At 38.2% G+C, this 27,369-nt stretch overlaps 1 protein-coding gene and 1 long non-coding RNA gene across 12 annotated transcripts in view; one reads left to right on the top strand and one right to left on the bottom strand.

The window, feature by feature from the left end:
* The window catches only part of prox1a (prospero homeobox 1a), a 139,126-nt gene extending 126,712 nt beyond the window's left edge, over positions 1 to 12,414 (bottom strand). For 6 of the 10 annotated variants that reach the window (XM_043695839.1, XM_043695841.1, XM_043695842.1 and 3 more), the window contains exons 1-2: positions 10,127 to 10,392; positions 3,402 to 5,181 (exon numbers count right to left, since the gene is read on the bottom strand). In XM_043695839.1, coding sequence (XP_043551774.1) covers positions 3,402 to 5,114 — 1,713 coding nt within the window. In that variant the 5' untranslated portion in view covers positions 5,115 to 5,181; positions 10,127 to 10,392. Of the gene's footprint in view, positions 1 to 3,401; positions 5,187 to 8,752; positions 9,380 to 10,126; positions 10,393 to 12,328 lie in introns of those variants that run through there. The other 4 variants (XM_043695835.1, XM_043695837.1, XM_043695836.1 and 1 more) reach the window with 4 other exon arrangements.
* The window catches only part of LOC122552833, a 158,747-nt gene continuing 142,342 nt past the window's right edge, over positions 10,965 to 27,369 (top strand). Inside the window, exons 1-3 of one of the 2 annotated variants that reach the window (XR_006312518.1) lie at positions 10,965 to 11,211; positions 13,823 to 13,976; positions 14,425 to 14,443. This is a non-coding gene — a long non-coding RNA (uncharacterized LOC122552833). Of the gene's footprint in view, positions 11,212 to 13,822; positions 13,977 to 14,424; positions 14,444 to 27,369 lie in introns of those variants that run through there. The other variant, XR_006312517.1, reaches the window with a different exon arrangement.

Here is a 27,369-nt window from a genome sequence, read left to right on the forward strand (position 1 = left end):
AAGGGACACACTTCGGAAACAATTTGGGGGAGGGGGGCACTTAAGTCTCAGATGAGAAGAAATATTTTTACTCAGATTATAAGCCTTTTGAAATCTCTACCATAGAGGGATGTCGAAGCTCAGTCTTCCAGTATGTTTAAGGGAAAGACTGATGAATTTCTGCTTACCAGTGGTATTCAGGATTTTGAAACAAAGGCAAAGTCACTATAGTTCCAGAGATATCATAGGACTGCTCGCTCATTAGAAAGATAACTGGTGAAGAGTTTAACCTGAGGGTCACGTCGCCTCAGGCGAGTGGTGAGGTTAAGGAGGAAAGCCATTCTTGGTGACCTCAACTGATGTAGGAATTGAACCCTTGCTATCAGCATCACTGGATTGCAAACTAACCATCCAGTCAACTCAGCTAACCAATCCACAAAAGGATTGTTAAGGTAAAAGTCATGATGCTCAGGTTTAACAGGGTGAATGGCCTACTCTCATTCTTAACATTCTTAGGCTGTGCAATTAAATTTTTTTCTTGATTGTCAAGCAATCTGCCAGAGGTTATTGGCTAAGAAAAGTAGTTTACTGAATGGTGATCAAGTGTCCACAGAACTATACTTCAGCTGTAATCATTACATTTTGGAATGGAAGGTGAAATCAAGAAAAGTAGTTTAAGTATTGACAGTGAACATGAGAAATGTTGCTTCTATGCATTATCCTAACTCATTTTTAGAGCAGTGTAAATATACTTACAAGATCCAATATAAAATGATTTGGTTTATATAGACTTTGGCCTTCAGTTATTTTGGAAATTTGTCATAATAATATTAACAGCAGTCAAAATCATATATAGCTAACTGTATTTCTAAATAAATTTCTATCATAGCACCTTTTCCAGAAGCTACTAAAAACCCTATCATTAACACACAGTGAAAAACAAGAACATCATTCAAAGAGATGTTCGGTAACGTATACTTCATGCAACTGATAACAGGGACTATAAAAAGCATCCTAAATTCAATGAACAGCAATTAGATGCCACTGCTTCTCAAAATATTGTACAGCAAAACTGACCAATTGGCTAATTTTCCTTTTGCGCTTACGTTGAAAGCAACTGTTCTCCCAAGAAAGCACTAGCTGTTTCTAGGATACTTACACACGCACAATGACTCATGTTGGAATAGATTTGGTAAACATACAGCTGCACAAAATGCAAGCACAGTCCATTCAAGGCCAGAAGAAGTGAGCACAAATAAATATTAAGGAGGTAAGAAAATGTACAGCTCTGTCCCAGCAGCTCATATGGCTCACCTCATTCTTTCAGCTTCAGCTTTGTTAAGACAGATGACATTCAATTCTACATGTCATGCAAAATAGACAATAACTGCTGAAACTTGAGCCAGCTGCCAGGTGTAAAAAAAAGAAAAGATGATAAATCCATAAATTAATGAAAGACATCTGCTCAGGAAAATAAAAGATCAGAGAAATACTGTGGTGCAGCTGAACCTAAAGTAGTGTTCAAACACCACATGACTTTATGTGTAGTCTGCATACAGAGTTTTACAAGGCAAATATGTAGTATTACCTGAGAGGCAGATGAGTTGTTATGTCAGTGGCACACAACATAGATACAGAACTGCACAGTTAGATCAAAGACTGCAGCAGTGCAACTAGAATTCCAAATATAATTTTCAATTCAGCATAGAAAATTAAAGAATTTTTGAAATTATACTTTACTTGGGTAATAATGTTTGTTGTAATTAAAACCTGTAAACACTTTACAAATGTTACTAAAATTTTATTACAGTTCTGGCTACCTAAGAATTAGCATAACCAAATTTGTGATCAAAAATATAATTACAACATTGGAGATATAATTTCTAGATCCAATTCTATTTTGATTGCCACTTTTTGTCATTTAAGGTTACATGCAATTTAATCTTTGTTCGTACACTGTTCTCAATTAAATTAATTGGCAGCAATTATTAAACAATAGTAGAAGCAGTTTTCAAATTTATTTTTTATGCCCTTCCTCTTTTATTATTTGCCATAGCTTAAGTTTCTAAGTCTAAATGTTGCTCTATTCCAATATACTGTATGCAAATTTTAAATTCTGCAAGGCTATTTTCTTAAGATGCAAAGAGAGTCTAAGACATAAGATCATGTCTGGAATTTTGAGAACAGTTCAACTGGAATAAAACTGGTGTCTAATAAATAGTTGAATTCACAACCCTTTGAATAAATTCAAAATAAAACTTCAATTTAGTCTGTGATAAAGTTTTTGATGTAACTTACAAAGTACATTTCTGTTCTTAGCAAAGGAGTTGTGATTATTAAAAAAACAGAAAATGCTAGAAATACTCAGGTCAGACAGAATCTTTAGAGAAAAAGTGAGTTAAGATTTCAGGTCAATAACTGAAAAGGTCATTCACTTGAAACAGCAACTGTTATACATCTCCACAGGTGCTGCCTGATGTGAGTATTTCTTTTTTTTTCTCCTTTTTGTATATATTTCCAGCACCAGCAGTATTTAACTTTTCTCAGATGCTGCCAATATTTGCTTGTTACACAAGGGGCAAATATAATTATCATGGAGAGAAATGTGGCTGTGCATCCTCCAAATTACCTAAATAGACCAATCACCTCCAAATTCCTACAAGTGTTAAGTTTAATATATGGATGAGAAAGGGCAATTTAAAAAATACAATAAATCGCACTGAAAATTCATAATATGTAGTTTATCTTGAATACTATATTCTGCTAGCTGTGAAATATGGAATTGGCTACTAAATCAAATTATCAGGGTGTCGCTAAGCAAAAGCAAATGGTGTGGCACGTTACTGACATCTGTCAACAAACCTTTGTAAGAACAAAAATAGAAGCTCTATTACTTTGACTAAGTGATATGATAAAGGAAAAATGAAAACCTATACAGAGAACTGGCACTTTGACAGAAGGAGATTTGTACCAGATAATCCAGCACAATTTTAACATCAGAAACAAAATGCTACTGAAAAGATATAGCAAACTCATTTACCTAAAAGAGGGGAAAAAACAAGTAAATCTTGTGAAAGAAGTTCAGTTTAGCTGATCCCACTCTGATTGTGCTCACAAGCTTTTAAAATCATTTGCTTTGTATATACAAGAACAAAAGATTTCTGTGTACAGCTGAACAGAGGTTAATCATGCATATCAGGCAGCTGCACTGAACTTGTAGAACATTGGAGGGTGGGGGTGATGCACTTGTTGCATCTTCAACGTATTTGGGTTATGCAAATACAGGTAATGATGGTACATAAAATGCATGCCCCAGAAATGTGGAGTTCTTTCCAAAAGTTCAACTTATTGTTCTATCAGGATACCACATACTCTAACTGCATACACCTAGATGATACACTAAGACACCAGAAAAAGGATATTGTATTTCCAGAATATGGTGAAATGTCTGCCATATCCTGCAAGTCACCACACTCAGATTTAATGAGAGACAAAGAGAGACCTTCAGCTGTGCTGGATGGATGCATTGGTGAGCACGGACGATGGTTCATGTGATGTGATGACACTTTGGTCCGCAGACAGGCAGTTTCCCTGGTCAAGTCCAAGGACTCAGGAGATGACCTGTCTTTCCCAGAAACTGTGCTGGATGCATTACCCATAGAGCTCTGAAAGGAATATGCCATAAGAGGAAGAGGCAATGGATGGCGGAAGGCAGGAGATGAAAATCCCGCTGCAGCTGAAAGTGGAGACTGATGAAGAGAGCTGTGATGGCCACCCATAGAAGGAGTGGAGGCAGATTGCTCAGATGAGTTTTTGCGTACGACAAGAGGCAGTGCTTCTGTCTGGTCTGAAGAATTAGATACATGCATGTTGGCAAAGGTGTTCAATGGATTGGAAATGATGACGTCACCAAAGCACTGGAGCCGTTGATTAGTAGTATGGAAGTTGTGGTTCTCTCCATTCACAGCAAATCTTGCCTGTGGAATCTGGATTGGTGGGAAGACCTGAGGAAGCTGGTGGGAGGATTTAGAGAACATTTTAACAACAGAGTCTACTACTTGTGACATAGTTGAATTAAGCTCCTGTTTAAGAGTCTCAGCTAGCTGTTTCCCTTCAGCATGCAAGTTGGTTGAGCCTTGACCTTTTCTGGAGTGGCCATCTCTCTTCAACTTTTCATTTTCTGCTGCCATTTCCTGTTCTCTAATAAGAGCACGAGCACGATCAAGAAAATGTCCTGGATCGAGGTCTGACATCTCATTGTCAGACCTGTCATGTGCCCTAGTATCAGCAGTCTCAGATTGCATACTGTCTTCAGACATGTTGCCATCCTCATCATTCTCAGAATCTGTACTGTCATATATTTGGTAGAATTTTTCCTGGAGCTGTCGCAGTTGCTTCTGCATATCTTCCAGCTGTTGTTTTAATTGTCGACGTTCTTCTCTCTTTTGCTCTTTCCGGGCTGTAACCAATTGTTGAAAGCTCTGTTGCTGCTGCTGGGGAAGCTTCTGCTTGCGTTTATTTTCCCTATAGCTTTCTCGGGGACTCACAGGCTGCTGCACCCCATCTCGCTCATTCTCTCCACCCCTCAATGCCACATTTGGTGAATGACTCATGCCTCGAATTATATTCTCAACCCGGGCACGTTTAGCTCGCAGATGTTCATCACAAAGACGATCCACGTCAAACTGGCTCATGCTAGGTCTGCTAAACGGTGAAACACATTCTTGGGCACTTTCCCTTGAAGAATTACTACAGGCATCCTCCTGATTTGCTTCTGAGCCGGTGCTGGACAGACCACTGGCTTGCAAATTGTGCTCTGAGCTTCCATTCTTAGTTGCATTATTTTTCAACAGCTGGGAAATTATGGTAGCTCCAGGAAAAGGCATCATAGCATCTTCATACGAGTTTGCCCTCTTCAACAGCTTGCGGAGCACATTTGATTTGTCCCCATCTGTATGTTGAACCACTGAGCAGTCAATGTCCTGATCTGAACCGTGGGGATTCATGGCACTGAATAGCTTCACTTTCGCTTTAGTAAACACTGTAGATGTCCCTACAGTTCTCTTCACTCCAATGTCGACCCGGCGTCTTTTCGTATGTCTAGTTAAGAGGGCTATGCTGTCATGGTCAGGCATCACTGGACTGTTATTGTGCCATCTTCAAAAGCTTGTCAGCTGGGCACAGCTCGAGAATCCCGGGACCCTGGCCAATAGAACAAAAGGACTGATGAATCATTTTCTTTAATTTCATCCAAATTTCCTGACCTCAATTCTGTACAGAGCAGAAATGTGCTGGTAGCGGTATATATGACATGATACATTTACTACAATTCACCACAAATTCTATTTCAAATCAAACATTTTGAAAAATTTCTACTCCAATATCTCAAAATGGATTCAGATTTTTAAAAAACAAAACAAAAAAAATCTGCTTAAGCACTTTAAATCACCTGTATGAAAGCCTAAAAGGTTTATCTTAAATGGAACAGAATAATCTGTAGATTTGTGTATTTTGGTGAAAAAGTCTTTAAAGTCTGAAAAAATTCAAATCAAACTGATAACTAAATTATTTAAAACGTGATAAATCTCTGTGCTTTCAGACATTCCATTTCCATTTTCACTGGAAAATACACAGTTATGGAAAAAATGAACTATATAAAATTAAAGTTTGTTCTGTTCAACTTTTACTTTTGTAAATTTAATTCATATGGACCCTTAATTAACGAATCTGCTAAAGTACATCTATTTGTTCCACACATCATTCCGAGAATGCCAAGATGATATGACATTACTGATTGCACAAAATGAAAGATCACAGAACAAACCTAAATATAGGTTGACAGCATCCATTCATTCTTTTTTAAAACCTATATATAGGTAACTGCCAGTAAAAGGTTATCTATTGCTCTAGTACTAAGATATAGCTTCCTGTTTCATACCCTACAAACAAAAAAAGTGACAACGGCATGACTAAACATGTACATCAAATTGTACAGTAATATTTATCAAAAGATTAGCTTTATAAAAGAAACATTATAAAGAACTGGTTATAGATTTGTTTGCTTCTCATTTAATAAAAAAAATGATGTTTGGATGCCAAGTATGTAAGAATTCCTGCACATCCTCTGTCTCTTCAGAAAAAATATAAAAGTGTTCAGTGACAGAGCAAGAAAACATCAGACAAAAGCGTGGGAAAGGAAGGGAATGCATTTCTTTTAGGTCAGATCTTGATTTCCCAAGAACAGAAACACTGCTAAATGTTTGCAGTATTTCTCATATAAAGGCAAATCTAGATTCCTGGTTAACAAGCACAGAACTAAACCCATCCAGGTTTCAAGTGCTGATTCAACTGAACATAGGGTTTAGGTTTATAACCTATATAAACAACAAATCAAAATACATTTTTCATGCTAGATTTATCCTATGTGAAACTTTTACATCAGCTGAACAGTTGCCAAACACAGCATGCAGACATTTTTTGGAACAGCTCCCAACCCTTTCAATTTACCTGTAAAAATATCAAATGTTCCCCAAGATCATAACTGTGATAATCCTCAGAGAAACACAATCTACCTAAGCAACTGTTTGCTTTCAGTATGAAATACATTTGTAATAGGCTTATCTCATGATGGGTTTTAAATCAGACCACTACCTCGGAGTGTGTGTGTGAGATGGGGGGTGGGGGGGGGGGGAAGAGAAAAAATTAGATTTCAGCTCTAAATTTCAGCATCCTTAATGCAATATTTATAATTAATACAAAATAGCCATCAAAACTTACCACTGCTGATTAATTTGCATCTGGTAAAAGTTGCTGACCACTGAAAGTGTAAACATTCAACCAGCTAAGCATGTTTCCAGAATTATAATAATACAAATATTGCAGTCTTCACAGTTTATATGCACTGCCTTCTAGCAGACTTTAAAATTTAAATTTTGAAGACCTCAGTAGGGAAATCCATAGAAGACGGGGTTTTCTGATGCCACTACCATCTTAGAGAAACAATTTGAGTCGTCAAAGATGCAGAATACACCTAGAACCTCAAATATTTCAGGGGGGCCAATATCCATGACATTTAACTTGTTCGCCAAAGTACTACACTATACAGCAACCCTTTTTTAAAAAAAAACAAAATGTCAGTGCTACATGTGGAGAGCAGGATAAGGCAGGGAGATCTGGCAGGAGACTCCGAGCTGATGTGTTGTATGCATTTAAACATGATTGGCTTTTAATTACTCTCTCGGTAGACATATATTTTTTTAAAAAATCAATGCCTAGTCTTTAGCTCATTAAAACCTGGAAGAAGGAACATCTGTAATAATTCTACTCCTTGGGAATAAAGTGGTTAGGTGAAGCAAGCACAAAATTCATTTTCCATTCAGAAATCGAGGTATATCATTCAGTAGTAAATCAGCAATGTGTTTATTAAGCTTCTGTTGTAAAAGACATAGCAGTTTTTTTTAAATTTCTGAGGGGAAGAATGAACAAACAAATTCAAGTAGATTTAGGCTTTGAACTGTTTGTGAGTAGAAAAAATAAAAACGATAGTGTTATTAAAAAAGTATATTTTTATAAGTAAAGGTCTCAACTTACATAAAAGGTCATTGGAACTTTTAAAAAAGTCTTAGGAATGTGTGAAAACATTCTTAATTTTTGAGTCCTATCTAATAATTTATACTATGAAAATTGTTATTACCAGCACATTTCAAGTTTTGACTAATTATCAGCAGCTTTTGACACAAATATCCTAAATCAAAAATTTACTGAGGCTAAATTTGTGACAAAGGAGTGTTGGCCTTTTAGTTCAACTTTCCAGAGAGAGACTAAGTACACGATATTCTACACACCTGTCATGTGACATTAGTAGCAAGGTGTGTAATCAAGGGTACACAATTCTGTGCATAGAATGCCACACTTGAGAAAAATAACTTAAATAATCACAGATGTTTTATAGCAATATCTTTTAAAACTTTACAGCCACTATAAAATGTAGATTCTTCATCTAAAGCCAATAAATAAGCCAGTTTCCTGATAATATATAGGTGCTATAAATATAAGAAGGATCAAATAAATGCCACTCACTTGGAAGCATTTTCAAAAGTCTAATTGATACAACGGAATATTTAGGCAAATTAAAATAACGCTTTATAAAGGTTGATAGATGTGAAAATGATTCTGCTACCTCAAACTCTATTGTTATGACACAGATGCTACTTTGAATCATTTCAAGAGAACCAGTGTACTTTAAATATTTCCATCTAACAATTTTTCCTGAAGTTCTTTGTGGATCTTTTTTGTTGAACAGCTGAAAAGCAGTAAAATCTGATTCTGCAGACTTGTGGTTTCATTATCCTGTGTATACAGCACAATTGTCATATTAATACATTCAAACTGTACTTCGCCAAATTATCAGATGAGAGTGAGCATGAAGAAGCCTGCATAGTGTTTCATCTTGCAACTTTTTTTAAAAAAATGAAAACAGACGTTTAACCAACAAAGGACGATAATGCCTTAAATTTACTCGGAGTAGCGTGGATCTTAACTTGATCTCTAGTGATTTTGCTTCAGATTTGGTTGCAGACTGAAATATTTGCTTGTGAAAAAGCACAGACTCTTAGAATTGCTGCTCCCTCCTAACTCGAAATTGCACCTGCCGTTTTGACACCGCGCACCTGTCTGACAGTGCCCATGCGCAGTTTCTGCCGAACGCCAACACCATTCAAAACCTTGCTTGCCTCTTAAAAAACAAATAAACAATCTGTCTTTAAGTGCTTACCAGCTCACTTTCAGCCGGAGCTGGGGCGGGCAGCCTTTAGGTAAACAATACCAAGGCAATCCTTCCGTTGGTTTGTCTGGGTTACGGGGCATCCAGCAGCTGGCTGGATAACATCAATATCGGGGACAATGTACAGGACTAGCAGGGATGCCAGCCACTTTGACCTGACTGTAAACGATTAAAAGCCAATTCTACAGAGGTCAGAGCCGAGTGGGATAAAAGCCCCAAGTCTTTTTCCAACTGCCCCAAAAAACGGCAATACGCAAATATGAAGTAGTAAGAAGTATCAAGAGTTTCTTTTGGCCTACATTTACATACAGAATTAACAAGAACTGTTTAGGGGGAAGCTTCATTTAATCAAGCCACAAAATTGCATCGCCAAGATTCGTGATGCTGCACAATCCACCTTCTTAAAGTTGGTTACACTTTCTCGGCAGAGGCACTTCTTTCCCCTAACGCGTCTCGAAGTAAATACAACAGCCTTGTATTAAATCAAAATGAGTCTTCCCTACAAGTACTAGTGCTCCAACAGTTCTAACGCAGCAATTACAATGTTGCTTTCTGTTAATCGCTCCTTGTCAAAGCAAAACGATCTGACAGCACACCTCCACACTTAACACATTGGGAGCAGTGTCGGAGTTTCTTCGTTATTGTGATCGCAAACCGAACGAAACTACCATATTGAGATTCGGTGAATATTAAGAGCAGAATTGAAAATGGGTATGAGAGGGGGTGGGGGATGTTGACAAAGGACACCTTGTGACGACAACTTCTTTGTCCACATCTGACCATCAATGCAGCCGGGGGGGGGGGGGGGAGGCAAAGATCGGAAAATGTGTGACCCACTGCGCACTTTAAAACGCCTTAATTTAATCACAGTCCCAAAGTTTTAATAAAACCCAGGCGTAAACACCATGCACGGCGAATCCAACGACACAATAGCTCATTTGCAAAATAAATTATATCCCAAAAGAAAGCAAACCGAAACTAACACATCTGCACCAGGTCCGGGGGAAAAAAAAACGAAGTATCCATGCAAATCAAAAGCAAATCAGTTGCGCGACGAGACACGAAATACCTAGAATACAACACTTGACAAAAGACAAAGAGGCAGCAGATGATGGGACAAAAGAGTACAATGCAATATTTGGAAAACAAGCAGCTCATTGTGTACAAAACAGGGGGGGGGGGGGTAAAAGGGGGTTAGAAACACTTATTTCTCCGCTCCTCCTGTTCTCCAGCCAAAAATCTATATGGTTTTAACACAGCACAAAAAGAAATCCCGTCCGAAAGGTGCAGCAACTAGCTGCCGGCAAGCCGTTTAAAGTTTATGAAGGACGTGGAGAAAGGTAAGTAAGGGACAAGGTTACTTACTGTGTTGTAGTATTGGTCAGCGAGGAAGAAAGCTTTCTGCTTGCAGTAGGTAGGGAGAGAGACAGAGTGGAGGGTTGGTGAGGATACTGGAGACCTCCAGGAGGCAGGGCTTCGCGCCGCTCTCTTCTCTCTGATTGTTAATTCTGCGCGAGCCGCTGAAGATACACTTCAAGACGCGAGGAAGGAAACAGGAAGAACACGCGTCATTGTCTTTGTGACGTCACCCCGCCGAACCAATCGCCGCCGCCATCGCTTCCGTCCAATGAGAAGGGACTTGGCGGTCGCCTTCAAAAATATTCCCTGGCAGCCAATCGGCGCGGGGTCTGGAAAGGGGGAGTCACGTGCTCCAGGGAATTGGGCTCTCGGTCTTCACTGCTCTTCCCTACCCCCTCCCCTCGCGCCACCACAACCTCCCCGCAGCCACTTTCCGCTCGGCGCTCGCTCCCTTCTCAATAGCGCGCGTGTCCCCTCTGCTCCCTCCCCCCCGCCACGCGCGCCCCCTCCAACACCTCCGCGCGCGCGCGCGCTCCTCTCCTTCAGCAACTTTGGGTTGGAGATGCTGAATCGCTCATAGCAACATAAACTGATCTCTTTCCCATTTATCACAACCACAAAAAAAGGCTTTTCGATTGTCACATATGTTTCCCCGCGTTCGACTCGCATCATTGTCAACTTCAGTTGAAAAACATAAGAAAACTACATTCACCTATAAACTCTCTTCCCCACTATTACCACCCCCGCCAAAATGTACTGTAGGCTTGGAAAAGAGAAGTTGACAGCAGAACCAAACCAAATGGTGTGTCGACAATAGGCGTTAGAGGGGACTATTGACGGAAAAGCCAAAGTGGCGTTGGAAAAGGATGCGCAATCAATACTCGGGCAGCTTCCGGACTTCGGGAACTCTAATCTGTGACAGGGAAAGTTGGAAGTGAAGATAAGCAAAGTGCTGCAAGGGGTTAACACCCAATACAGGATGTGTCACTGTTTCCAAACTGAACTCTTAAATTTGGCGCTTAATGAGTTTTGTGGGACGGTAACACCGAAACTTGGAGGTACGCAGTTTGACCGGTGAAAATAACAGAAAGGTTGAGTAACTTTTTGCGTTCTGAAATCTGTACAGATATAAACCACTATAGTTCTGATTGAAAGTGATACTATCCTGTTAGATCATTGTCTTAGTCCCGGTTGTTCATTTTCCTAATTAAAAGTCAAGATCCCACCAAACACACAAAAATGTTCATATATTAGTTACTTGGAAGGGAGCGATGCACTTATCCGGTCGTGAGCCTGCAATATTGGTCCTTTTATGGTGCTGGCTGACGACTACAGTTAACCACATCTTACTTTGTGCCTCGCTTGTATATTAGTCATTGCCACGATCAAACCCACGAATGTGTTATTTGCAGTGTAATTTGATAGCATTCACTGTCGTGACTCTAATCTGCGACGTATCTTCTGACAACAAATAAAAGACTTTCCAGAATTTCTACCAGATGGGTACGTATTTGGCCCATGGATATAATAGCGTAGTGGCAACATGGAAAAAAAGATATATCGCAAATGCCAAAATGTCATGTTATTCGAAGTTGGAGTAACCATTTGCGGATTAAGTGTTTAATAACAATAATACTTTGCCAATATGACTAAAAATCTTATCACAACAATTTTCTTGTACTTAAAGCCTCATTAATTTTAAAAGCAATCCGGATTGTCATCTGATATTGCTGGGTGCCACGCTTCTGATTTTTAATCAATCTGTTCAGATGCGTTATGATATACTTCTGGGGCAGGAGGGACTTGAACCCGGGCCTTAGACTGAGAAATATTTTCAATCACAGACTTTATAAGCACAAGTGGGATACGATAATTATGTCACTCCTTATTCTAGACCTGTTAAGTATCGATCACTAGGTGCGAGATTTATGTATTCTATTTTAACATGTGGCGCTATTAAAAGGAAAACACCTCCTGGTTTTCGATGCGTGCCGGTTCTATTGATGCAAAGTAGTGGAAATCGGAATTCTTCTTTTAATGATGAAGCCATGCCTGGCAATCGTTTGTGGTAGATTTTTCCGTCCAGGAAAAGTTGATTTTCTTTTGCCTACGAAATGCTGGCATACGGACCAATGAATTCAAATTTAATAAAGTTTAACATCCTTTTTAATGACTACCAACATAGAAAGTGATGAAAAGTCATTTTACCTGATGCCTCTGATGATTGTAGCTTTCCTCCGGTTATCTTGCACCTTCGGGAGCACTATAACTGGACTTCAACCTAAGAAAGCAAAGTGACAATTACTGATGTCAATTCCGATCTTTGCATACCGCAAAAATGAAGGATCCTCAAATCCCGTTGGCTCCGTCTATTGTGTCATGTCTTCTCATTCAACTGATCGAATAATGATTTACCAATTTGAAGTAATCAAGAAAGCAATAATGTGAAATAAATATCATCTAACTAAATAACGTTTATTTACATTAAATTATTGCCATTGTCAATACATTTTTTAGATACGTTAAGAATATTGAAATTCTAATTGTTTAAATCGTTGACTTGTTAAAAGGACTTTTCTTTAGTACGTGGAACATCTCATCACATTCGGTTAAGCATTTCGTCTTTTGTAATGTCAGATGCCTATATATATCATCCCTCATCAACTATGTCTAACCGGTAACAATATTGACAATTAATGTATCTCAGGATTAATTTGACACTGGTTATTGTTCAAAATTTTAATGGAGTAGCTTTTAACTTTAATTGTAATTTTAGAATTCTGGTTATAGTGACACAAATGTAACTGAGTAAAACACAAGGAGAAGTGTGTCTAGGTATGCTGATGATAATTATTACATAAATCAAAAATAACATTGAAATTTTAACTTCGTAGGCATGAACTCCATGTTGTCCTTAGTTATTTCCAAGCGGAAGATATGGAAGTCAGCAGCCTTACTAGGGGAGCGGTCGTATTATAGTTTGTACCTGGGTTTATTGCGATAGAAGTATCGCTAAAACGTTATGTGTAGATTGCTAACCTAATATCACGAGACTGTTTAACGTTGAGCGGGACGTTATAAAAGTAGACTCAGCTATTTATTCCGAAATGTTTGGCTACAAGATTTTTGAAAAAAAAAGTATTGCTGATGGTTAATTGCGAAATCATTTAACGAGCGTAAAGATTTCTCGTAATTAAAGTTACGTCTCTTCCCCATGCATAGTCAGCCACTGCTAGGCTGGCGTTATAGGAATTCAGTGTTGATGCGTTTAAAATCTGAGCAATATTCATTGACTTTACCTACGATAATCGATGTTAGAGACTCCGGCTTACTTATTCAGTTGGGCTTTATAATACTCTACAGGTGCTTTTAAAGTCGCAACGCACAATGCCACTAATAGCCATGGATTTCAATTTCTTCACATACATTGTATTTCTTCCCGCAGAGCGACTTTCCTTGTATTGCTGTAATATAGTTCAGTGGGTGATCGGTTATGAAATGGCTATTTGAACTCTGGCCCTGAAAATACCCTATGGTCTGTATTTAATGGATTTTCGCCGGTAACGTTGAAGGTTACATTGCATACTGACAAAATAGTTTTCACTTTCACAGAAAACTTGTAAAAAGCATCTAGCAGACGGGTGTACGGAACGTGAATCGGGAAACAATTAGAATCATAGTTTTCATGGTCTTGCTTTGTAGGCCTTCTGCTCCTGCATCGTGGCCCAGTGCAATGACCAAAAATTGTCTTTTCCGGTCCCAGATCGAATTCGAACTGTTTGAAGATGAGGATTATCTGACTATCACACGACTTCCAATGGAGTTCTCCCAAGCAACAACTTTATAAATCCGAAAGGTACCCATTTCGATTTTGAGGTCCAATCTATGGAATGTTTGGATTCTAGATTGCTGCAAGTTTGAGATGGCGTGACCTAATGGATCTACATAAAATATATTAACATTTTAATTTGTAAATATTTTCCCCTTGTATCTCACCTACAGATGCACCCCTTATTCAAGGGCAACGCGTGCACTTTTTGAATATAATTCTTATTGTGATAAATGACTGATACACTAAACGTCATCATTAAGCAGAAAGCTATCTTCTGAAATTGGTAAAATTCCCCAACTCATTAACCCACACTACCAGAACTTCCTTTTGACAACGAGTGGATAAAGTAGAAGCACTTCACATTCCTTAATAATTATATTTTAAAATTAATAAGCAAAAAAATCCCTCACTTTCACATTAAAACTGTTCATTCTTATTTGAACACTCAGCTCTCTCATTTCTATCCATACAGAGAATGGGCAAGAATGAAAACACAAAAGAGTTTGGAAAAGTGAAAAAAAAGTGAAACCAGTGAGACAGTGAAGCTAATTTTACAAGTTTCAATTCATTAACATGCAATAAAATCTTTGATGCATTTTTAAAATGGGTGAACAAGAATATAGTTCTTTATAGAAACAAGAATACCAAATCAACTTTTTTGACAGAAAATAGTCTCAATCTCAAGGCAGCTTTTATTTATGTGGGACTTCATACGTGATAAATGAGTTTTATGATGGAATTGTGTATAACATTAGTGTAATTATGATTGAGACACTACAGGAAATATGTGCTTGCACCAAAGAGGGTGAATTTGAGATTTGCCAGGATATTGTCTGTGATGGAGTATTTCAGCTATGAAGAGATAGTTTGGGGTTGTTTTGCTTAAAGCAGAGAAGGCTGAGGGGAGACCTGATTAAGGTGTACAATGTTAGGAGAAGATAAGGTAGATAGGGAGAAAATTTTCCCAACAGTTAAAGGGCCACAAATCAGTAGGCACAGGCATTCTGATGAAGGGCTTATGCCCGAACCGTCAATTCTCCTGCTGCACGGATGCTGCCTGACTTGCTGTGCTTTTACAGCACCACATTTTTCAACTCAGACACAGTTTTAAGGTAAGGAACAGGAGATTTAGATAGGATTTAAAGAAGAACCTTTTTCACAAAACTTTTGTTGCATAAAAGGGTTATAGAGGCAGGAACCTTCAAGACATTTAAAAAGAACTTAGATGAGCACTTGAAATGCATCGCATTCAGGCTACAATGCCAAGTGTTGGAAAGTTGGATTAGCGTCCATGAATGCTGGATAACCTGTGTGGACATGATGGGCTGAAGGGACATTTTCAACACTGTTTAAATAAAAAAGGTCTTGGTTCTCATTTGTTCTATGCATAGAGTTTCTTACCAGCATCCCTGTGGCAGTATATGGATATATAGAGCCTACTATCAATTCTGAACTTTTATTACACATCCTCCATTCTGGGATACTGCTACAAACATGCTGCAATATACAGTAGTGGGTGGTGACTCTGATGATGCTTGCCTGAATTTAAGGTATTGACTGTCAAAGAATGATGTTTACTGCATATCTCTGATCTTAAGGCAGATTGTTCAATATGATTTCTGAACAGTATGCCCAAATATTTTTTTTCTCTTTAAGTTCAGCCTCAACATCTTTATTTTCTTGTTTTGGAGAAGCCAGTGTTGGACTGGGATGGACAAAGTTAAAAATCACACAACACCCAGTTATAGTCCAACAGGTTTATTTGGAGGCACTAGCTTTCAAAGCGGTGCTTCTTCATCAGGTGGTTGTGAAGCAGGACTATAAACACAGAATTTATAGCAAAAGATTACAGTGATACAATGACACATTGAACAAACCTAGACTGTTAAGTCTTTCATCTTTTGGAACGGGTTTGGCGGTTTCGGTTCTTTAATATCTAAATCCCAGAACTTCTTTTAGTCACATTCTCAAGATAACTTAAGGTTTTATAACAAGAGGTGACATCTCAGCTCTGACAATGCCTTAAAGATGTGAGTTTAGCGTCTCTCTGTATCCCAATCTTGAGAGGGACTGGTTCTATTTCCAAAGTGGAATTTACAAAATATTGCATGGATTGACTGCCTGCATTGACTGATTGCAGGTTCTGCATTTTTTGAGCAAAATAGAATGTATCTGCAAATATACTTGAAAGAGTTCAGAAAAGATTTACAAGGATGTTGCCCGGATTGGAGGATTTGAGCTATAGGGAGAGGTTGAATAGGGGAGGGCTGTTTTCCCTGGAACATCAGAGGCTAAGGGGTGACCTTATAGAGGTTTATAAAATCATGAGGGGCAGGGATAGGATAAACAGACAAAGTATTTTCCCTGGAGTGTGGGAGTCCAGAACTAGAGGGCATAGGTTTAGGGTGAGAGAGGAAAGATATAAAAAAGACCTAAGGGGCAACATTTTCATGCAGAGAGTGGTACGTGTATGGTGGAGGTGAGTACAATTGCAACATTTAAAAGACATCTGATGGCTATATGAATAGGAAGAGTTTGGAAGGATATGGGATTGGTGCTGGCAGGTGGGACTATCTGGTTGGCATGGACAAGTTGGACTGAAGGGTCTGTTTCCGTTCTGTATATCTCTATGACTCTATGATTCTATAATTCTGCACATACAAATTCACCCCATAAACTGATGTTTGTGTGTGTGCAGGAGAGACAGAGTGAGTGTGTATGTAAGTGCATGTGAGAGAGTGTGTGTAAGCTTGGTAAAGTGTGTATGTAGATGTGCTGGGATATAAGCCTGTGAGAGGGTAGGCATTGGTATGAATGTGGGTGATGTATGTGTGTGCATATGAGAGAGAGGTTGTGTCTGAGAGAGGGTCTGTGTGAGTGTGCGAGTATGTAAGAATGTGTGTGTGTGTATGTGAGTGAGAGAGACAGAGAGAGTGCATAGTTCCGGGGGGTCACCTGTAGTGTTACATGAACCCAAGGTCCCAGTTGAGGCCATCCCCATGGGTACCAAACTTGGCTATCAGCCTCTGCTCGGCCACTTTGCATTGTTACCTGTCCCGAAGTCTGCCTTGGAGGATGGTCACTTGAAGTTCCGAAGTCAAGTGTCCCTAACTGCTGAAGTGTTCCCTGACTGGGAGGGAACATCCCTGCCTAGATTTTATTGTGTGGCGTCCATTCATCCATTATCGTAGCATCTGCTTGGCCTCAGCAATGTACTATGCCTCGGAGAATCCTTGCTTGCAACATATGAGATAGAAAATGTAGGATGAATCACATGAGTATGTGCCACATACATGTATGCCAGACTCTAACGTCATACCTTTAAGGCATTATCTGAGCTGAGATGTCACCTTTTATTATAAAACCTTAAGTTATCTTGAGAATGTGACTAAAAAAAGTTCTGGGATTTAGATATTAAAGAACCAAAACCACCAAACCCATTCTAAAAGATGAAAGACTTTACAATCTAGGTTTGTTCAATGCATCACTGTATCTTTTGCTATAAATTCTGTGTTATTGTCCTTCTTCAGAACCACCTAATGAAGAAGCACCGCTTCGAAAGCTAATGCTTCCAAATAAACCTGTTGGACTATAACCGAGTGTTGTGTGATTTTTATTTATTTTCTTGTGCCATTGTGAAAATCTTTTCACTAGATGTTTTACTGTGCAGCTTATTGTTTTTATGTTGGTAAAAATATAACCTAGAAAATTTCCAATCTTTTTCATAGTATTGAAAATGTATTTTTCACATCTGCACTTAGAACTACGTTTATTACTAACTTCATTTGAATATGTTTATGATCAAAATGTTCAGGCGTATAATTGCACAGTTTTGGAGCAGCTGGAACTTGAACCTAAACCTTCTGGCTCAGATTTGGAGATGCCAGTGTTGGACTGGGGTGTACAAAGTTAAAAATCACACAACACCAGGTTATAGTCCAACAGGTTTAATTGGAAGCACTATATTTCAGAGCGCTGCTCCTTCATCAGGTGGTTGTGGAAGCACTAGCTTTCAGAGCGCTGCTCCTTCATCAAGTCTCCACAACCACCTGATGAAGGAGCGACGCTCTGAAAGCTAGAGCTTCCAATTAAACCTGTTGGACTATAACCTGGTGTTGTGTGATTTTTAACTTCTGGCTCAGAGGTAGCAACACTGCTATTGCATGACAACAGCCTGCCAACTTCACTTTTGTAGTTACACGGTAATTGTGTTTTTTTCCAGCTATAACTATATTTCTATTTCACTTATTTATTGAATGTCTAAAAGTCATTAAATTATCCACACTTTTTTTCTGTGTTCAATTTTGGGCAATACATCTCAGAAATAATACATTGATTCTTGAGAGAGTGAAGCACCAACTCACCAAATATTACCAGGATTTCAAATTCTAAATTATGAAGAACATGTCACATCAATTTGAAATCTGAGCATAAGATGAAGTGAGACACTCCTACACAGTATTGCAGAATTCTGTAAAATTGGAGATATTAAATCAAGGCACTCTATAATGGACACAAAAAATCCTTATTCCTGTATGTTCCAAATATTTCTCCCAAATCAATGCAATAAAAATGGATTATCTGATCACGAACATAATACTGTTTGTGGGAACTTGCTATACTCAAATTGCCTTTCATATTTCCAAAATTATATCTGTGCCTATACTTCAAAAGTACTTTATTGTCTGAAAAGCACTTTGAGGTACCTATTATCAATTATAGGCCTTATAAAGACTTACAGACATATCCAGCACAGAGGAGGCCATTTAGCCCATGTCCATGCTGTCTCCAAGATCTGACTACCCTAATACAATTGCCCAACTCAAGTGAATAGTGCAATACTGCTTAAATGTAACAAGAGTTTCAAACCCAATCAACTGCTTTCCAGCAGTGAGTTCTGAACTATATTCTTGTTCACCCACTTTAAAAATGCATCAAAGATTATATTGCATGTTAATGGATTGAAACTTGTACAATTAGTTGCACTGTCTCACTGGTTTCACATTGTTTTTTTCACCTGGACGAGTTGGACCAAAGAATTGGTTTCCGTATTGTATATCTCTACGACTCAATGACTCTCCCAAAAGGGGAAGTGGTCTCTGCACATCTATTCTGTTATATCCTCTAAGAATCTTGCATGTTTCAATAAGGTCCCCTTTCCTTCTTCCATAACCCAATGAGTACAGGTCAAACTTAATCAACCTCACCTCATAAGACAGTCTGTCCATAACTGATATCAGTTAAATGAACTTTCTCTGGACTGCCTCCCATGCAGTATATCTTACCTTAGATAAGGAATATGAAACTGTTCACAATATTCCAACAAAGGTCTGACTAGTACCTTGTACAGTTTAGCAAAACATCCCTACTTTTATATTCCATTCCCTTTGAAATAAATTGCAACATCCTATTTGCTTTCCCTATTAACTGCTGAACTTGGATGTTAGCTTTTTGAGATTCATGGATGAGGATCCCCAAATCCCTATTCTGTAGCTTTCTGCAGGCTTTCACTATTTAAATAATATTCAGTACCTCTATTCTTTTGGCCAAACTGCATAGCCTCACATTATATTTTGTCTGCCAATTCTTTGCCTACTCACTTAATCTGTCCACACCCCTCTGCAGACCCTTTGTGTCATCCTCACTGTTTGCTTTCTCACTATTTTTTGTGTCATCCATAAACCTGGCTATAGTGCATTCCTATATCCACACTATGTCCATCACCCTAAGCTATTACATTATTAAGTAGCCTAATGTGTGGTACCTTATGCCTTCTGAAAATCCAAATATATTACCTTCTTGTTCCTCCTTAAAAACTTCTAGTAAATTTGCAAGACATGATTTTGCCTTCATAAAGTTATGACTCTGCTTGATCATATTATGCGTTTCTAAATGCTTTGTTACTGCATCCTTTATAATAGACTCTAACATTATCCCAATAATTGATATTAAGCTAAATGTCTAAAGATACCTGGTTTCTGTTCCCTTTACTATTTAAATAAAGGTGTTACATTGACAGTTTTCTAATCCTCTGAGGCTTTTCCAGAATCTAAAGGACCCTGGAAGTTTACTACTAGTGCACCTATTGTCTACTTCTTTTACTATCCTTGGGTGCATCCAATTAGGTCCAGGGGATATACTGGCCTTTAGCCCCATAAGTTTCACTTGTGGTTTTAGAGTCAAAAAGATGTACAACACAGGAACAAACCCTTCGGTCGAAATCGTCTATGCCGACCAGATATCCTAAACTCATCTCCAGTGATAGTTCGTTGTATATTTTCTCTTCTCCTTTTGCCCGTTGAATATTTAGTAATTTTGGGTTGCTATTAGTGTCTTCTACAGTAAAGATTGATGCAAAGCATTTATTCAACTCCTCTGGCATTTCCTGGTTACCCATAATTACTTCCTCAGCCTCATTCTTCAACAAGCCTATGCTTACTTTAGTTTCTCTCTTGCTTTTTATCTATTTAAAGAAGCTCTATTACTTCTAAGTGTATCATCAAAGTTTATTTTCTTCCTTTATTTGCTCATTATTTTTATTGTCTGTGATGGGCCTAGATTCCTCTTTAGTTATTCTCCTGCTCTTCGTATATTTGGAAAAGAAAATTGTGTTTCCTTCATTGTATAATTCTTGCTTTGCTTTCCTAATATATTTTTTAAGATCTCCTCATACTTTTTTATACTTCTTTGAGCACTGTACAATATTGAACCTTCTGTATCTGCCATTTTCCCCCTTAATCCTAATCTTTGTGTCCCTTGACATCCAGAGTCCTCCAGTCTTGGTCCCATCTGATATGTTTACAGGAACATAGCCTGACATCTGGCTATTTCCTCCTTGAATACCTCCCACTACTCTGACACAGTTGTATCTGCAAATACGTGCTCCTGGTCCACTTATCTTAGTAGTTTTAGTCCTTCCCCTGTGTAGAACTTTTATTCTTGGCACAATGTTATCCATTTGATAACTATCCCAAATCTAGCTGTGTTATGGCCAATATTTCCAAAATACCTCCCTATTGATACATCTTTACCTACATGAGTTTATTAGGTCCAAAGCTGCCTTATTGGCTTTCTACATACTGGTTAAAAAAGTTCTCCTGGATCAATTTAAGAATTTTCCTCCCTCCCTACATTGCACACTAAAACTAGCCCAGCTAATATTTGGTTAGTAAAAATCCTCAACTACTAGTGCCTTATTATGCTGACATTTCTGAATAGTTGACTACATGTTTGATCCCTTGCCTCTTCCTGGCTCCTTGGGGGCTGATAGTGCACTCAACAATGCATTTGCCCCTTTTGTGTTTTTTACTTCAATCTATGTGGCCTCATTTGATGATCCATCCAAGATATTTTTCATCTTGACTTCTCTCCCTTTTGAACTGTTTGTCAGGATGCTAACTTAAATTCACACCTATAGCATTAGCAAACCTCTCACAAGGACATTGTTTCCAATTATTGTTCAGGTGTAATCAGTCTAAATTGTGCAGGTCGCTTCTCCAGAAATGGTTTCAGTTCCTCAGAAATCTCAAGCCCTCTGTCCTGCACCATTATCTTCAATGCATGCATGCTATACACTTGATTTCCTATACTCACTATTGCATGGTACTAGAGGTTAGTACTTTCAAATCCTGTGTTTCAATTTCCTACCTAACTCTCCAAATTCAGCTCATAGATCATCATTTCTCTTTCTTCCTATGTCATTGGTCCTAACATAGACCACAACCTTTGGCTGTTGTCTCTTCCCTTTCAGGAAAGGTTTCTCTTCAACTCTCCTGTTAGTCTTCTATCTCTTATCTTAAATCTATGCTCCCTGATTAATTACCTCTCTACTAATGAAAACAAAAGCCTTCCTATCCAATCTATGTACCACGTAATCTTATACACCTCTTTCTGTGGGTAGAGCAGTGGCAAATGGAATTTAGCCAAGAAAAATATGAGGTAATATATTTCAAGAGTGCACAAGACAAGGGATTACACTATCAGTGGGAAAACTTTGGAAAGTACTAAGGATCAGAGGGACCTTGGTGTGCTTATCCACAAAATGTAACATTTTGTGACATCCAGAGGCAAAATATCATCCTGGAAGTATCTGTCCACTTCCCTCAGTAATGATTTCCACTATTGCCCTTCTGTACTTCATCAATCTCCCCCTTATCAACTTGACTACTCACAGTAGTCTTGGCTCTGCCCAAACTCATAGAGGAGCCTTCACTCTTATTGTTTTCCAAGGCTAAGAAATGGTTTGTGAGTAATATGCACTGTCTGGTCCTCTTATTCTGTCTGGCAGTCACCCAATCCATCTCTGCCCACACTTCCTTAAGCTGTGGACTGGCCACATCCTGAAACTTACTGTGCACAAAACTTTTAGCTGCATGAATGCACTATAGTGCCTCTAATTGCTCATGCTCAAAGACCCTAAGTTTGAACTGCTTTGGCTGGAGTCAACTCCTGCACACATTGTCATCCAGACTAATTTTGTGCAGCAGTTCTGCTGCCAGTCTGTCTGCTTCTGGGACTCCTTCTCTCTTGCTGCTTCTTTTACCTTCTTTGCTGTCACTTCTGAATTTCATACCTAACCTGCTGATATTAATGCAAGTCTTTTTTGTATTATGACATCATTTTAAAGAAGTGCCAGATAACTTTGCTTGGTGCCCTGGGCATTGTTTATTTCTCAACCAATACCACTGCAAGGGATGATTTGGTCATTATGTCACACAAGGTCAACATGATTATTTTAAAGAGAAATCATGTTTGACAAATGTATGAGAGTTTTTTTGAGTGAGTAACAAGCAATATTGATAAAGGTGAAGCTGTAGATATTGTGTGCATGTATTTACAAAAGTCATTTGAAAAAGTAGTATTTCAAAAGGTTACTATAACACAAGATAATAGCTCATGGTGTGTGGGTGCCGGGAAATCAACTACTTATAATGTATATAAATGACTTGGATGAAAGGTTTCCAATCTATGTTAGCTAAATTTGCTGATGACATAAAGATAAGTAGAAAAGTAAGTTGTAAAGAATGAAAGAATCCATAAAGACTTACAAATATGGAATGTGAGTGGCTGATGGAGTAGAATGTGGGAAAGTGTGAACTTCTGCACTTTGGCAGGAAGAATAGAAATGCAATAAATTATTTAAATAGAGATAGACTGTAGAACTGTGCAATGCAGAGGGATCTGGGTCTCCTGGTATTTGGATTGCATGAAATTAGTACGCAGGTACAGCAAGTGATTAGCTAGGGAGACAAACAATGTGCTGGTGTTTACTACAAGGGATATCAAGTATAAAAGTAAAGAATTGTAGAGACAGATGTACAGGTTTTTGGTGGACTATATATGGATTACTGTGTACCTTTTTGACCTCAATAAGAAAGGATTGCACAAATTGTATGAGAAGCTGTTCAGGGAATATTCATTCAAATGACTCCTGGAATGACAGGGTTATCTTCTGGGGAGTGGTTGAGATTTTAAGCCTATACTCATAAATAACGTGCTGTGGGGACTTGATAAAATTTGTGGTGGGTGGTTATTTCTCCCTGTGGGGGATTCTAGATCATGGAACACAATTCAAAAATTAGGGATTTCCCATTTTAGAAAGAATATAGAAATATAGAAAATAACAACAGGAACAGGCAATTTAGCCCTTTGAGCCTGGTCCACCATTTAATATGATCATGGCTGATCAATCAAATCAATATCCTATTCCTACTTCCTCGCCATGCACTTAGATCTCTTTAGCCCTAAGAACTATATCTAATTCCTTCATTAAAACATACAATGTTTTAGATTAGATTACTTACAGTGTGGAAACAGGCCCTTCGGCCCAACAAGTCCACACCGACCCTCCGAAGCGCAACTCACCCAGACCCATTCCCCTACATTTACCCCTTCACCTAACACTACGGGCAATTTAGCATGGCCAATTCACCTAACCTGCACACATTTTTGGACTGTGGGATGAAACTAGAGCACCCGGAGGAAACCCACGTAGACGCGGGGAGAATGTGCAAATTCCACACAGCCTGAGGCGGGAATTGAACCCGGACCTTTGGTGCTGTGAGGCAGCAATGCTAACCACTGTGCCACCGTGCCGCCCAAACCACTTTCTGTGGCAGCAAATTCCACAGGCTCACCACTCTTGGGTGAAGAAGTTTCTCTTCATTTCAGTCCTAAATGACATAACCCATAGACTTAAACTAGATGGCGATAGGAAGAAATTTTCACTCTCAGAGGTTTGTTAGTCTGTGAAATACTCTTAATCAGATATCAGTGAAAGCTGGATGATTGAATCTATTCAATACTGAGTTTTTTGATCAACAATCAAGTCAAGGGTAATGGGGTGCAGGCAGGAAAATACAGTTGAGGCCACAATCAAGTCAGCCATCAAGTTGCGAAATGATGGAAGAAATTCTGGGGGCTGAATTCCCCATTCCTTTTCCTAGTACGTGTGTTCTTGTTCTGTTGTGAGATCTTGATTTACACAAATTTTGGGCATGTCTTTTACTAGAGAACATATGTTTCTTGTCTGTAAAGTGCTTGGGATATCCAAGTGCTTGTTGTGAAAAATACTACTTAAATGCATAATGTTTTTGTATTACCTTGAGTATAGGAGTCTGAGGGAAGTTCTGTTCAAGGTGTTTAAAATTATAAAGTAATTGAATAAATATAATATTTCCTTTAATGGGATATCAAGAACAAAGGGGTATTCAACTAAAATTAGCGTTATGCTATTCAACAGTGAGATCAGAAAGCACTCTTTCACACAATGGATGGTAGGACTCTTGATACTCTGCACTAAAGGTTGCAAATATTGTGATAACTGCCCCTTTTGGGATTAAGATTAAGAGGTCTTTGTTTGGGATCAAAGGATTGGGAGCCCAAGTAGGAATAATAGAGTTGTAATAGATCAGCAATTATCTAATCATCTAATTTACTCCTGTTCCTATGTTCTTTTTTGCACTTGCTGCATTCCCATTTTAGTCGTGCTCGTGATGTTTTAGGGATTACTAACTCATCATGGTTAGGGAAGATGTGAAGGAGATATTTAAAATCACCAGGGATTTAGTCAGAGTAAATAAAGATAATTTTTTTCCAATGGTTGAAGGGCTGATAGTGAGAGCTCATAGGTTTAAGTTGGTGAGCAAAAAAGGACTAGAGATGGCATGAAGAAAAACCTTCTTATGTGATAAGTGTTAGGTTAGGATTTGGAATACTAAATCTGATAGGTTGGTGTATATAGATTCAAAATTAGATTTTGAGAATTAGACAATTATTTGAAGGACAATTTCAATGCAAGATAAGGGAAAAGAACTATGGCCTAATATTAGTTAAATTGCTCTTTCAAAGAGTTATTTCAAACTCAAAGGACTGAATATCTTCCTTCTTTATTGTGCTGTTCTGTGATCAAGCTTACTCTAAGTCCTATTTGCTTTGTGCTGCCTCACAGGAACTCCATAACTTCTGCCCATTGATCGCTCTTCACAGTATCTAGCCATGCATGGGTGTAGCTCTTCATCCAGAGATCAATATTTAAGTGTTTAAAGATTACAGACAATCCTTCAAAAAACAGCAAAATATTTCGGATTCTGAAAATCTGCTGGAAAAATTCACAAGATCAGGCAACATCTGAAGAGAAAGAAACAGATAAATGAAGAAGAGTTAATTTTTTTTGCTATGATTCTTCAGTTCTGGTGAAGGGTCATACCTGACTTGAAACATTAACTCTATTTCTCTATCAACGGATGCTGTCAGACCTCCTGAATTTCTCCAACATTTTCTGTGTTTGTTACAGACAATCCTTCTTTTAAAATAAACTAGTTGGTCTAAAATGTATTAATATCATACAATAGACCATCTGATTATGTTGTAAAGCAGATTTGTAAGGCACTGATTTACATGCCATATGGTCTCAAACCAATGTAACGCCTGAGATCTTCCCTCTAGAGATTCTCACAGCACATCTCTCTGTGGTTAGGTCAAACCTTGACTTTGCATGTTTAAGATCTGGCAAATGTGACTGTGATCACAGGCAACAGGAACAAGAACAGTATATTCCCCCCTTTAGGCCTGCTTCACTCGTCAATTAAATTATGGCCGATCACTTTCTTAACTCCATTTTTCTGGCTTGGTTCTGCAATCCTAGTGTATCTGGTATAACATTTCCTCAGTTTTGAAATTTTTAATTGACCTAACTTGACAGCATTTTGATTGAGAGAGTTCCAGATTTTCAATACCCTTTGCATGAAAAAGTACTTTCCAATATAACCTTCAGTGGTCTAGATCTGATTATATCATCTTCTTAGAGCTTCTGTCTATAACTGTAGCTCAAGTGGTGATACTCTCATTTCTAGATTCTGGGTTTGAGGCCCACTTCATTATCTAAACTCAAAAATCAAGGCTGATGTTAAGTTGCTGTGCTGTCTTTCAGATGAAGTGTTTAACCAAGAGACGATGTAAAAGATCTCTTGGTCCTCTTTTGAAGAAGATTAGTCAAGTTTTCCATAGTGTCCTAGCCAATGTTAATTCCTCAATCGATATCACAAAATTATCTGGTCATTATCACATTGCTTTTCATGGGACTTTGCAGTGTATATGTTCATTGTGAAAAATGGAACATAAAACAATTTTTTGACTTTTTTTTCCTTTTCAATCAAATTCCTCAATCATCTTAAATGCCTTGATGACATAATAAACTTTATGTCTATATGAAGGATCCATAAAGCAAATACATATATTTGCGAAAATGTTCATATTTTAACTAGCTTCAGTGTAGGATTAAAGTCCTGTTAGATAATACTTAATCATTTTGTCGTTACATAGCATTTGCTGATTGTACATTACTAACACACATGAGTTTGAATAGAATTGTTTTTAAGGAATGTATTCACTGAGTGGAATCCTAGCTAAACTTTTTGAATACCATTACATTTCTGAAAAACCTTTTTAAAAAATGGGTTTATGTAGCATTTTTCATGATGATCAGACATCTTGAAATACTTTACAGCAATCAAATACATTTGAAGTGTAGTCATTACTATAATGTAGAAAATATGGAAACCAATTTGCACACTAAAAACTCCTACAAACAGCAATGTGATAATGACCAGATAATCTGTTACCTGTGATTTTGATTGAGCAATTAACATTGCCTGAAATCTACAGAAAACTTGAGTAATCTTCTTCAAAAGAGGGCCAAGCGACTTATTTTGCAACATAGGGTCTTGGTTAAACGCTTCATCTGAAAGACAGCACAACACATCCTCAGTTCTTCATATAAGAATCAGCCTTGAACTTTGTGTACAAAGTTAAAAATCACACAACACCAGGTTATAGTCCAATAGGCTTATTTGGAAGCACTAGCTTTTTGAGTGCTGCTCCTTCGTTGGGTGGTTGTGGAGTATAAGAACGTAAGACA

The sequence above is a fragment of the Chiloscyllium plagiosum genome, chromosome 9 (assembly GCF_004010195.1).
Source record: "Chiloscyllium plagiosum isolate BGI_BamShark_2017 chromosome 9, ASM401019v2, whole genome shotgun sequence".
Classification (NCBI taxonomy): Eukaryota; Metazoa; Chordata; class Chondrichthyes; order Orectolobiformes; family Hemiscylliidae; genus Chiloscyllium; species Chiloscyllium plagiosum.